This window comes from Rhinolophus sinicus, chromosome 3, assembly GCF_057876585.1.
Source record: "Rhinolophus sinicus isolate RSI-liver-muscle chromosome 3, RSI-T2T, whole genome shotgun sequence".
Classification (NCBI taxonomy): Eukaryota; Metazoa; Chordata; class Mammalia; order Chiroptera; family Rhinolophidae; genus Rhinolophus; species Rhinolophus sinicus.
In genome coordinates, this window is record NC_142503.1 from 144,688,554 (window position 1) to 144,701,938 (window position 13,385).

The window sequence follows — 13,385 nt, forward strand, 5'->3', positions numbered from 1 at the left end:
TTTTACCATATGGAATCATGCCACTACTACTTAGTTGTAAAACTGAAGTCACCAAAAGATCTTATCAAAGCCTAATACACCTATTTCTTAAGCACTTTCACATATTATAACAGATTGCAGATGCAGACTATTGATCCTAATTTCAAAGAAATACTAGTCACAAAACCAAAAAAGTAAAATTGAAAAGGAAGGTTATACAGGAGGGTTTTATTTCCCTAATTATTTTGTAACTTCAGTTTACAATGTCCAGCATCACAGCTTACACAATGCTAAGAACATAGATGAGTAATGCTCCAAGCACTGAAAGTGTGGATATATGTTTATTTACATATCTATATTACATATAGATAAACTACATATATATTATGTAATTATGTTCATATTTCTATAATTGTATACAAAGCCCTTCAAATACAATATAAACAGTGAACATATGATCAAACCACAAAGTTCACACTTACATATAGCCTCGTGAGCGGGTAGAAGTCAATTTAGGGTCTTGCCATGGAACCCTAGACCAGTCACTCCCTTCCTAGTCTCTTCATCTCCAAAATAAGGCACTGTTACCCACATTCTGGGGTTCTATGAGAGTTAAAAGTGGAAGCACTGGAGCCCACACATGGTAGTTGCTCAATAAATACATATTGAATCTGAATGTACCTGCCAACCATCCTTGCTTCTGGGCACAGAAGAAAGGAGACCAAAGCTCAGAAGGAAAACTAATTGCCCAGAGTCACACAATGATCACTTACATAGAACCAGGTTTCCTAACTGGTACTTTCATTGCTCCCCCTTCTCCTCAGGTATCCCCTCCCTGAGGCTGACTGTGTCTCTTCTTTCTTCAGGACAAGCCGATGATGGCTTCTGCCCTAGTATGAAGCCTAAATCCAAGACCTTGTGCCAGGAAACCACAAGCACCCAGTATGACACCTACTTCCAGCAATGCCTGGACTCCTCTGATCCCCTCCAGGCTTTTTGCTTTATCCTGGATCATGACCCACAGGTGCCAAGGACAGACACAACATAGTTTCCTAATATTTTCCATAACATTGCCATGGGATTAAATATGCATTAACTACTGTGTTAGATCAGGTTCCCTAGAAGCAGATCCTGAGATGAGGATTCGCAGGCAAGCTGTTCATTCAGGAAGTACTTCCGGGAAAATCTGGCAAGGGAAATGAGAAGCAACACAAGGAAGGGGAAGAAGTCACACAAGGGTGTGATTTCAGGCAAAGTCCCATCGTCAGCCTGATCTCCATGAGTGTTCAGGGGTGCAAATTATACCTCAGAGCTTATTCGACTTGAGGCAGGGATGCTGCTTTTTCTTACACCTGCACAATTGACCATTGGCTCCAATAGCCCAAGGGCAGTGCTCTGAAGAAAGTGGCAGGTGCTAGCCCTTAGTAGCAATGCACAGAGGACCTGGGGGTGAGCATAGGAAAACAGTGGTGGTCTGCGCAGACCCAACAGCAATGCTCTACAACCACCAGCTCCCAGGAGGACTTGAAGCTCCCTGGGCTGTCTCAGACCTGAACCCATTTGATTTCCCCAACTTCTCACAATCCGAAAAGTAAAATGCCAGTCTCCATAGCCTGAGTACATTCTGCAAAGACCACCACTCTAGTTGCTAGAATTGCCTAGTAATGAGACTGCAAAATTTCACAGATCAAGCTCCTCTGGTACATTGCCTGCTCAGCAAAGATACGTGTTACTGTTCAATTTGAAAATTCAACAGGCACTGTGTTAGGCTCAAGAGACACAAAGGTGACCAAGAGATGCCCTAGAGGAGCTCACAATAGTAGGTAACCTTACAAATGGAAAATCTTGCCTGATTTTTAACTGATTCCTAAAGAATACTCCATTCTCTATGATATATGCTTTTCCCTTCAACTTGACAGCACCAGTAACAATACTTTTTAAAACATCACCATACTGAATTACAAAGAGATACCACCTCATAAGGACTCAACAAAAAGATAAATGATACCACAAGAAAATAACACTACTGCTACTTCTAATACTAATGACAATGATAGCTAACATGTGTGAGCCACAGTCATCAAGTTCCCGAATATCTAAGTTATTGGATTACTCTCATACGTTATATGAGATGATACTTCAAAGTAATGAGACTGATTATCAAATGTTGCATGAGAAATTAGTCAAATCATATTAATGTCAATGTAATAGCAAGTCAGAACTGTAAGACTTGAGAAAGTCAAAGATACTCGTATGCAACAGTACAGCCCAAAGTCACATACCGCATTAGCTTACAAAAGTCACCACCTCTTAAGACCTTTTTGAAGATTGCAGAATTATTCAGGGTTGGGACTCAACTCATATTTAAAGTCTCCCTGAGTGCAAAAACCCACACTTTTAAACACCATGCTATAGTGGCAAAAATTCAAAACCTGCTAACACTGGAAATGAACCACATGATTCCAGGCATCTCTTAATGGCTTATCCATGTCACACTTTCAGAGGCTCTGTCTGTACAACTATGTTTTAGATTAAGATCCTTTTTCTTCACTGAGCATTTAACATCATTTTCCAAAACAATCTGATATAGAAAAACAATGTGTATTCATTACATTTTAGTGATCAGTCAACATTAGTAATGAAAAGAGATTAACTCCTTCAAGCCTACTAGTTATTGTCTTGGCTACATAGCCCCTCTTGATATCTTTCATTTCTTGGAATTTTCCATCTCACATGATTAATTTGTTTTATTACATTTCTTTTAAAAACTATATTCTTCATAGTATCCAAATAATTCAAAATCATCAGCAGATGTGGTTGACTGATGGATTGAAATACATTCTCACAAATTTACTTTGCCGTATGTTATTAGAAAAAAAAAAACTGGGACAGAGAGAGTAAGAAAGAATGGAATGAAGGTTTGAAATTTACGTTTTTTCTAAGTTTTCTGGAAGTTTTTATTCCCATTATTCGTACACATTTTAAAGCATTTCAGATTCAAGAACCATTCCCATATGTAAATATTTCTTTATTGATGGACAAATTCAAAAGCACTGAAAAATCTGTGTTGTGGTGGGTAATCTAGTCTAAAATCAATTATCAATTGAATACAGAATTCTTATCACTATCAGTAATGTATCAAAGTCTCTCTAGCAATATTCCCCAGAAATTACCAAACTAAATAATTCAAGTACTTATGAAACATCTACCACATACAAGACATCACATGTGCGCCAATTCTAAATAGTATTAGATCTCGAAATGAAAAGTGACAATGATATGTCCACGTACCACAGAGAAACTCGAAAGGGATTTGAAGTAGAAGTTGAGTGGCTAGCACAAGCATTTGCTGAGCACAGAAAAGAACCACGAAAATAAAATGGGCTTACATTGCAATTTTTAGTAAATTAAAGGGGGAAATAAATATGTAATTAAAAGAGAAAGCCACCAATTGTCAAGATCTGTTTGGTGGTCTCAGAAATCTTAAAAATAACCCAAAGAGTGGATATCTTACTTGCTGTTGACGAGCACTTCAGATTGCCGATTATTCACTTGATTATCACTCTTGTGGCGAAACTGAAAAATCAAAGTGTTTGTGAACAAACATATTAAATCATACTTTGTCAACACAAACAGGGACCCTGAAAGTACTTCAAGTTCATCTATTTGGACAATATTACCATCGGCCCAAAATGAGCACAGCTTACATTTATCTTGGACCAAGCCCCACGTGTTCTAAGTGTGAGTCAAGACCCTTCTCACTAAACCTCGTTCTGGGAGTCACCAGTGGAACAAGTCTAATCACATGCTCTTCCAATTCCTACACATTTTTAGTTGATTCTAAAAAGACAGTGTGCCCTTTACTCAGCCGCACAGCTCCAGAGAAAACCATACATTAATTTTGATGCCTTCAACAGGGAATGGGGACTTCCATTTCTCTCACATATGTGCTCAATACTTTATTGGAACATCATTCATTCTGTTTTATGGATTTCTTTGAAGTCATGAAATTACTTATAACAACATGTATTTTTATTCTCTAGAAATTCTAATTGTTAACAGTGATCTTATGAAATACTGAATACTTAAAACAAAAATCAAAATACAATACTGAACCACATTTGGTGTAGATTTGTGTTTTTATGCCCAAGTGATCCTATTTCTTATTGTATATTCCAGTACTGTAAACATCTTTTATTACTTAAAAGAATCCAAATATTATGAGCCCTCTACTAAACTCATAAATTAGCAGCCATTGAGATAAGACTGTCTACGTGAATTGTCAAGATCAGATGGTGATAGACTAAAGTATAAGGTGTTATTTCAAACCAATTAGCCTCAATGCACAGTTGAACAAGGGGTAGTATCAGGAAACATGAAACTGACTTCATAGACCATAATCATCAGGATTGGTGCTTTTTCCCTTTTAAAAATACTCAAAATATTACATCAATATCACAATAAATAAAATGTTTAAACCAGCCCTTCCCTCTTTCAACATCCTTCCCAAACCCATCCTAATCTTTCTCTTATGCTGTGCCCAGTGAATACAATTACACTGATTTCCAGGTATAAATGAATGGGTATTACCAAGAAGAATAAAATATTTGGCATTTGTTAACATGAACAGTTGATAATATTGGTAGAGGAGTAAATTAAGTCAACCCATCATCAGTATGCAATCTTCTCCCCACCAATAGAACAATAGAAATGGAAACAATTACTTTGTCTGCATACATAACTTGACAGGGGTGCTGGATATTTTCTATTTGCTCTTCCATGTCTATACCCATCCTTCGCCACTCTGCCCTGTGCCGGGGAAGCTGACCTCCAGGGTTCTGGCCCTCTGGTTTCTGGTTGGGCTTGGCCAGTAGGTGGCACTAGCAGAGATCAGAGTGCCAGAGTGCCTGGCTTCCTTGAAGATGGGTTAACAGTTGCTTCTTCCTCTCCAGACAGCCCCAGCTGCTGTAAGCAGCCCTCAACTACAGCTCCAAGTCTGGGAATTGCTTCCTTCCTTTGCCTCTTCAGGTCTAGAGATAGTTTTGCCACACTTTGTTGCTATCCTATGTGTTTTTTCTCGCCCACACCCTTTGTAAATGTGAAAAAGCAAGTACTCACATAGTCATCTGTAGCATCTTTTACAGCTGTCATAGTTATCACAAGCACCAAAGGCACAATGGTGGTAAACCAGGTCAAGGAGGAAATTTCTGGAATCAGCTGAAACAAACGTTTCAAATAGCTTAGAACTTTTAAATTTAGTAAATATGTCTTCCAAATGTTGTCCTTTAATTTTGTAAGACTTGACAGAAATTAATGGGATTATATTCAGTTATTTGTACAAATTTAGAACAACTTTCAATAATTTAAATGTTTGCATTTGGTTGTAAGATACACAGAATAGAAGTACCATTGAATCACTTTCCAGCCTACCTGACAAAAAATAAAATTTTTATAGCATGAAGTAAGCTTCTTGAAATCTTTCACAGACGATGATCATTCCCCAGTATAACAAACATCACCTGTCTTTGCTCAGCTTCTCAACTTTTAACAATTTTACCAACTCCTCACCAATTTCTAAAGAGAGATTCTTTGAGCATCTTCCTTGAGCCAGACACTGTGTCAAGTACTTTCCATATATTACATCATTTGATCCTCAGAGAAGTTCAGAGTTAGATTCTGAACCAGAGTTGTTTTGCACAAACACTTAGGATTTGTATTCCATGTAAATACCACCCCAGCACAAGACACAGAATACACTGTACATGGTGCCCCAGAATCAGGAAACACTGCAGCCCTGGGTATCATTTTCCCATTGTATAAATAAGTATCTGAGAGGTCAAGCAACTGGGCCAAGAACATATACTGCTAAAGTTTGAACCTCAGTCTATTTGACTCCAATGCTTGGTGCTTATACCTCCAAAGCCACCCACCTGAGAGAGACATTGTGACAGTTGACATGCCTCTCCTAGACAGGTAGTTTTCAAATGGGGCTCAATTTGGGGCTGCTTCAGAGCCATCAGGAATGGAAGGTTTGGGTAGAGATGGTCAGTGTATGGAGATCAGGCCCCATCAAAACAGCTCTAAACGTAATCGATTTTTATAATATTTCCACATATGATTCAAAAAACAAACTAACTTCAAAAGCTTCTGAGGTATCACCAAAAATATTGGGCTGGGTGGCAGAAAATCTGGATTCTAGTTCTGCTTCTATCATTAACTGTGGTAAAAGCTTTATACGAGTTCAGGCAATTAAGTCCATGAACTCATCCTAGAAAAAGTGCTACACATCTCATTGCTGAATATCACTATGGTCACCTTCGAAGTACTCCCCTTGGGAAGCTGTGCACTGGCGCCAGCACCTACTGTACCCTTCAAAGCAATTATGGAACTTTTTTTCTGGAATGGCCATCAGAGCTGTCGTCATGTTACCCTTGATGTCCTGAATGTCATCAAAATGTCTTCCTTTCAATATTTCTTTTATCTTTGGGTAAAGAAAGGAGTCATTGGGGGCCAGATCAGGTGAGTAGGGAGGGTGTTCCAATACAGCTATTTGTTTACTGGCTAAAAACCTCCCTCACAGACCGTGCCGTGTGAGCTGGTGCATTGTTGTGATGCAAGAGCCATGAATTGTTGGAGAAAAGTTCAGGTCGTCTAACTTTTTTACACAGCTTTTTCAGCACTTCCAAATAGTAAACTTGGTTAACTGTTTGTCCAGTTGGTGCAAATTCATAATAAATAATTCCTCTGGTATCAAAAAAGCTTAGCAACATCGTTGCAACAAGTTCAGGAACTTAACTGTCAGAACTCATACATCCTCTAACCTTTCTGGGTATAATTTCTTCATCAGTAAAAGAAAGGAGGTTGGACTAAACCATCTCAAAGATACCTTCCGGATACAAAATTCTGTGAAAAAGCCTTTGACCACAAATAAGAAAGCAATTAGAGAAATGACCTCAAAATTCCGGAATGGTGTAAAGAATTGTATGAGGAAACCAAAAGCAAATTCACAGGGAAAATAGAAAGAAATCTAGGATTCTAAAGTCTCTTCAATAACTTGTAAGGTGCACATTCATTGTTGTTGTTGTTATTGTTGTTGTTGTTATTTATTGTTTTTCTTTCTGTTCAGCATCCAGTTCTTTTCAACTAACACTTATTAGGGAGCTACCCCACCTCTTCTACTTTCAGTCCATGTCATTTTAGTGCACTTATTCCATCCTTGCTCCAGGTTTTAGCACGTGATCTAGGTCAAGACGGTCATTGCATCAAAATCTTGAGCCACAGTGATTGGTTTTGGAATAGGAGTGTAACTCAACAAAGTCCAATCAGAACTAATGTCCCTTGCTCTCTTTCCCTCTCTCTCTCTTTCATATTGGAGTTGAAGCTAGGAAGATAAAAGTTTAAAGCTTTCAGGGTCCACCACATAGAGAGGGCCTGCCAGAGAATGAGGCCAACATGAAGTAAAACAGAGGAAAGTGGGGTCACATTCTGTTGAAATAAGTTGCCCAGAAATTGAGTCACACATGAAATGATATACTGGGGGTGCCACAAAATGTATACACATGACTTGTAGTCATCTTTTGTTATCAGTATATATTGAGTATTACAATTTTAATACAGTTTTTTCCTTTCTTAAAATGTGTATACATTTTTTGGTACCCTCTGTATACTCATGAATGTATTTCCTTTTTGCTTAAAAGAATTAAGGTTTCTGTCACTTACAACCAAGATTCTTAATACAAATAGTTACTCAATTAAAGAAAAAATAGTACTCAAGCTATTAATCTAGACTGCACATATCTAATCTACCTGCTTACTTCCTATAATTAACACAGACACCAGCACATTCTGAATCTACCCATTTATTCTGATAAAATCACTCTAAAATAAATACTAGGTAAATAACTGTATGTGTACTTTGATTTATGCCTTTTCTTTTCTAAAATATCAGTAAAAGCTGAAATTTCATTTAGACCCAAATTTTAGTCGAATGGGAGGAAAAAGCAAGGTTATTAATTAATGTATAAATTAACCACTCAAAACTTCAAAAAGTAGTCATTCTACAGTGAAATAACCTATAGCATACATCATTTATTTTATATATATACATATATATGATGTATGCTATATGTATATGTGTATATATGTGTGTGTGTGCGTGTGTGTGTGTAAAATATATCATTGTTCTTAGATGCAAATGAAATTTTCCAAGTTAAGTTCCACAAACTACTACTCAGCTAGATTCTTTGTCTCCACTCTGGCATTACCCATTCTGTTGACATGAGAGAGAGATAAAGAAAGGAGGGAGGCTATGAACAGTAATTATTAGGCTCTGGTTTGGTTCAAATAAAGTGCAAGGCTGCATTTTAAAATTACATCAGTGTTTAAAATGATGAATGTACTAGTTTTTACCCATTCCTAGCCCTCCCACATTTGTGAAGAGAAACAGTAATATTAACATTAAAAATCTAATAAGGATGGTTTTACCTAATCATGAACATTTAGCTAAGTGAATTAATTTTTTTTTCAAATTATATGAATACATTTAACCAAGAGATGATGAGTAAATACAATGTAAACATTACCTGTAAAATCAGAAGGAAAAGGAAATAGGCATTCGCCACTCTTTGGAACTGCTCAAATAAATTAATTGGCAAGAAGGTGAGAATGTTGTACTTGGATGTGTGGATACGATTATCCTGAAAAAGAAACAGCATCTCGTTAGTTTGGAGCAAGGCATTGCACGTTATTGGAAATAGCTCTAAAACTTACAAGGCTGAGCATGAGTTATACCAGAGCAAGAAAGATAAGCCAGTTATCTAGGAAATTTTAAACTCTATGTGGCCCAAGGCCATTCATTTTTCCCAAGATGACATTCTCCTGATACTAGTTGAAATTACTGTTCAATGCCATCCAATCATCTATGAGTCAAAAATGTATGAAGTGCAAAAGTCTATCCCTGAGTTTTTTTACTCATGCATTCATTCATTTGGCAGATATTGCTGGAATACCTACTTTATACAGACACTGAGCTCATGCTGGGGCCCATGAGGTTGGAAGGAACTTTGGGGATCCTCTGGTCCACCTTCCCAAAGTATGACCCTTTAGGTCACTCCAACAAGGAACCCCCAGGCCTATCTTTGAAAGTCTTCTGTGATGGGGAATTCACTACCTTGCAAGGCAGCCTGTTTCCACTTCAGAATGGAGATTGCTGAAAAGATTTTTATGAGAAACCCAAATCTGCCTTCCTCTAACTTCTTGACGTGTGTCAAATTCCATCCCTCGGTAATCTAATTCAGGTCTAAGGCCTTTCCACGTTGACAACCTTGAAAACTACTTCTAGAGCTCCCTTAAATCTTCTCCACTCTGATCCAGACGTTCCCAAATCCTCAGCCATTCGCCATGGCATATTTTACAGATATCTGTTCCTGACCAGCTTCTTCCGGATCCATCCCAATTTCTCTGCATCTCTCTTAAAACATGGCACCCCAAACCAAACACACATTGCAGATTCAGTTCAATCAGTCCAAGTACAGTAGATACTTTGATGTTCTGTGTTCTGGACTATTGCGTTAACATGACTTAAAATTTCATTAACATTTTGGCAAGTGTATCTCACTGTTTATTCACAATGACTTCTGATGAACTAAAAATTTCTAGATTATGTCTTCATAAATCACTATTAAATCATGTCTCCCCTTTCTAAGCTTATACAGTTGATTTTTTAAAAATATCAATGCATGAGATCTTTCATCTATTTCTATTATACCAGCCTATAGAAAAAAATTTAATCTTGGGTGTACTATCCCAAACTGTTAAATATTCCTCCCAGCTTTGTGTCATCAAAAAATTTCAAACACATGCCTTTTATATAGTCTTCCAAAACTATAGGCTATTACGTTTAAAAAGATAGGACTAAATACCAAATTTTTTTTAATTAAAGAAATAAAACTTTGGAAAATTACTACAGACCTCTGCACAGATTATTGTTAACACTTTTTCAGGTATTTACATAAAACATGTTAAGAATGCTTTATTTAAACATTTACAAATCTATCTAACTATACTCCCATGAGGCTTAACTCTATCTTATCCACAAAGATATCATGAGAAATTTGCGGTCTTGCTGAAATTCAGAATCAACATACCCAGAGAGTTTCTAGCCACTAATATTTTAAAACTGAGGTTAGGTGGTGTGACTTGTTTTAAGTAAACCTAAACTGACTCCTAGTAATCACCGACTCTCTTTAAAGAAAATACAGTCATCTGTTAAATGGCCATTTTTAACATTTACCAGGAATCAATGTGTCCAGCTCTGTGCAGTAAGTTTTGGAAAAATAAGACAGGTGTCAAGAGAAGAGTTTCCAGCCTAGTTGGTCTAATTCATAGTAAGATGCTAAATATTGTTCTTTATGTTAATGATGACTATTTTGCAATGAGTTATCAATTCAAGAGCTGGGCTGGGAAGACAGTCAGAAGTGTTGATTGTCACATGTTTTTCTAAAGAAGAGACTTGGAGAAGATAATAAGGAAGAAGAAAGCTAAGAAGAAAAAGCAGTTAACTAAAAGGATCACATATTCCTAATTCAGTTTTATATTTTCCTAAGTTGAAACTGAAATAGAGGTTAAGCCTGTAGCTTGCTAAAAGGACAGACTGAACATCTTCTGGGACATTCAAAATCATGGCAGGAATTATAATAAAATTCTCCTACAAAATTCAATTCCCCATAGGTGAAGAGCCAGTGGTGTGGGATAAAGTGACAATGCCAAAGAGGGACTGTGACAATTGTCTCCTATTTGCTTAACTTAACATATAGCAATGATTGTGTTTGTTCTACTGACTCTGTCATGACTTAGTCACAAATGATGCAAAGCCTCACAGCTGTGACTGGAAGGAACAAGGGCTCCCCCTCCTGGAAACTCTCTGGACACATGTACCTTTGTTTTTCAGTAAAAAGGAAAGAATGGTTTCATTTCTATTGCTGTGTCCAAGAATATGAGTATTGTTAAGACCTTATATTAGGCACATTAATATTCAATCATGTCATTGACCCAGCCTACAGTCAAATTTTAGTACAACTCATTCCATAATACAGTATGGGAGACCTTCACCACTACCCTCTTAGCGTTCCACCATGACCCACAAGAAACATCCCAATCCAGAAGAAAAGAAGAGTGGGACAAGCATGAAGAGGAGGAGGAGGAGACCAAGAAGAAAGAAATACATCTGGAGATTCCATATAGCATCTTTAGTGCTGACAGAAGCCAGGCTGCAAGTCATGGTCTTAGTTTGTAAGTCAGGTGAGCCAGTTAACTGACCCCATGATGAGGTAGGCTTACCCACATAGTCATAGGCAACGCCAGACCAGGGCAGACCTCCCATGGAGTGGGAAAGAGCCTAGCCCTAGAGGAGCATCAGGGACCACCTGCTCCCTGTAGGAAGCTCACTTCCAAGAGGAAGAGAGCAGAACTGAGCTGAGGAGGCCCAGGTATTCCTCTAAGACTGACACACGACTCTACCTCCCATGAAGCAGAGTGAGTAAAGAGGTAAAGAGAGAAGTGTTACACCAGTAGAGACCCCTCCACCTGAAAGGCAATGTCAGGATAAGGAAAAGGCATTGTTTCTCTAAAATATATTAATATAAAAGCCCTGGGGAGATCCAATATGGCAGAGTACATAAACACTGTGCCTGCATCCTTCCATGAGCACAATAAAATTACAACTAAATTATAGAATAATCAACCTGGAGAACCATCTGAAGTCTAGCTGAACAGAAATTTTATAACTAAGAATATAAAGAAGAAGCCACATTGAGACTGGAGAAGAGTGGAGACACAAAATGAGCTGGCCCCAAACTTCCACGTGGCAGTTGAGAATCAGGAGGGATATCTCGGCTTCAAGGGTCCTTCCAGAGGAACGAGGGACCTCAGGCCCACATGAGGCTCCCCGTCCCAGAGTACTGGTGCTGGGAAGAGGAGCCCCCACAACATCTGATTGTGAAAAAAAAGTGGGGATTCCAACCATCTGGGTGAGATGGAAGGCTGTGGGAAACCCAGACATCCTCTTAAAGGGTCCATGAACAGATTCACTCACTTGCAGGCACTCACCCTGAGCTCTGGTTGAGGGACAGTAACTTGGGGGATGTCAGAGACATGGAGAGGGGAGCAGACTGAGGTGTGTAACTTTGAGGTGAGGGCTGGGGGACAGTCACCATTTTACCTGTGTGGAGTCCTTGTCCCTTGAAGCCAGTTGGTGGGCACCATCTTTCCTGTGTTGAGCATTCCCCCACACCCATGCCAAATCTGAATCTGTTGGCCTGGTGAGTTCTGCTGGAACCCCACCCCACCCAACTCCCCCAATACTAGAGGCACTTTCTCAGCAAGTAGCCAGCCCCACCTGCATTACTCTTTCTTAGAAAACTATAGGAGTCCGCAGGCCCCAGGTACATGGCAACTAGCCTCGGTGTGCTGTGAGACTTTTGCTGAGTAGATCCAAGCTCAGAAGTGACACCAAACCAGAATCTACATTAACCTGATGACCAGAACTCTTTCCACTCTAGTGAATCCCTGAGACCCTGCTTCACACAACTTGTGTACCACATGAGGCTTTATCAGTAGCTGAACAACCTTAAGGGAGCTGGCAGGTGACAGCAGGCTTCGGGGTGTCCTGGCTTTTTGTGGAGCTACCCCAGGCCTGGTACTACTGGCAGACATCCTCAGTTCACAGCATGGCCTTTCCCATATGCCTGCACGTTTAGCACAAGCAGCAAACAACTGTGGATGCTTTGCAGTTTTTACCAGGTAGTCCATGGCCAGTAACAGGCAGTGGGTGACCCGGACGTACACCAGATCCCCTCCCAAGAGGTCCCAGAATCAACATACTTTGAGGTCGGCTTCAGACCACAGCAGAGCACTGCCCAATTAGCCCCATAAGGGACACACACAAAGGGTGGTCTCAACAGGCACCAGAGCCCACTGGTGCAAATCCCACTTACTGGGATTTGCAGTAAGTGGGATTTGCACCAGTGGACTCTGCAGTAAGTGGGATCTGCACCAGTGGACTCTGCAGTAAGTGGCATTTGCACCACTGGGGTAAGCCCTCCCCCCCACAGTAGCCTGTAAGGTTTGGATGTGGCCAAACCCCGTAGCCAATCAGCCTGAGGTTCATACTCATCCACTGATGGGCCAATAACAATCAAGGCTCAACTCTAACAGGAGGGCACATACAATCCACACAAGGGACACTTCTGGAGCACTCACAGTAGATGACCAAGGAGACTGTGCCAGGGCCCCACAGGACACCTACTACATAAAGCCACCTGGGCAAGACTGGGAGACATAGAAGATCTATCTAATACATAGAAACAAAACAGAGAGGCAGCCAAAATGAGAAAACAAAAAAATGTGTA

General features: G+C 39.4%; 1 protein-coding gene across 5 annotated transcripts in view; it reads right to left on the reverse strand.

Moving 5' to 3' along the window:
* The window catches only part of ATP8B4 (ATPase phospholipid transporting 8B4 (putative)), a 193,373-nt gene that overhangs the window by 136,279 nt on the left and 43,709 nt on the right, over nucleotides 1-13,385 (reverse strand). For all 5 annotated transcript variants that reach the window (XM_074327761.2, XM_074327758.2, XM_019730670.3 and 2 more), the window contains 3 exons: nucleotides 8,562-8,675; nucleotides 5,098-5,196; nucleotides 3,494-3,555 (listed from right to left, as the gene is read on the reverse strand). In XM_074327761.2, coding sequence (XP_074183862.2) covers nucleotides 3,494-3,555; nucleotides 5,098-5,196; nucleotides 8,562-8,675 — 275 coding nt within the window. The remainder of the gene's footprint in view (nucleotides 1-3,493; nucleotides 3,556-5,097; nucleotides 5,197-8,561; nucleotides 8,676-13,385) is intronic.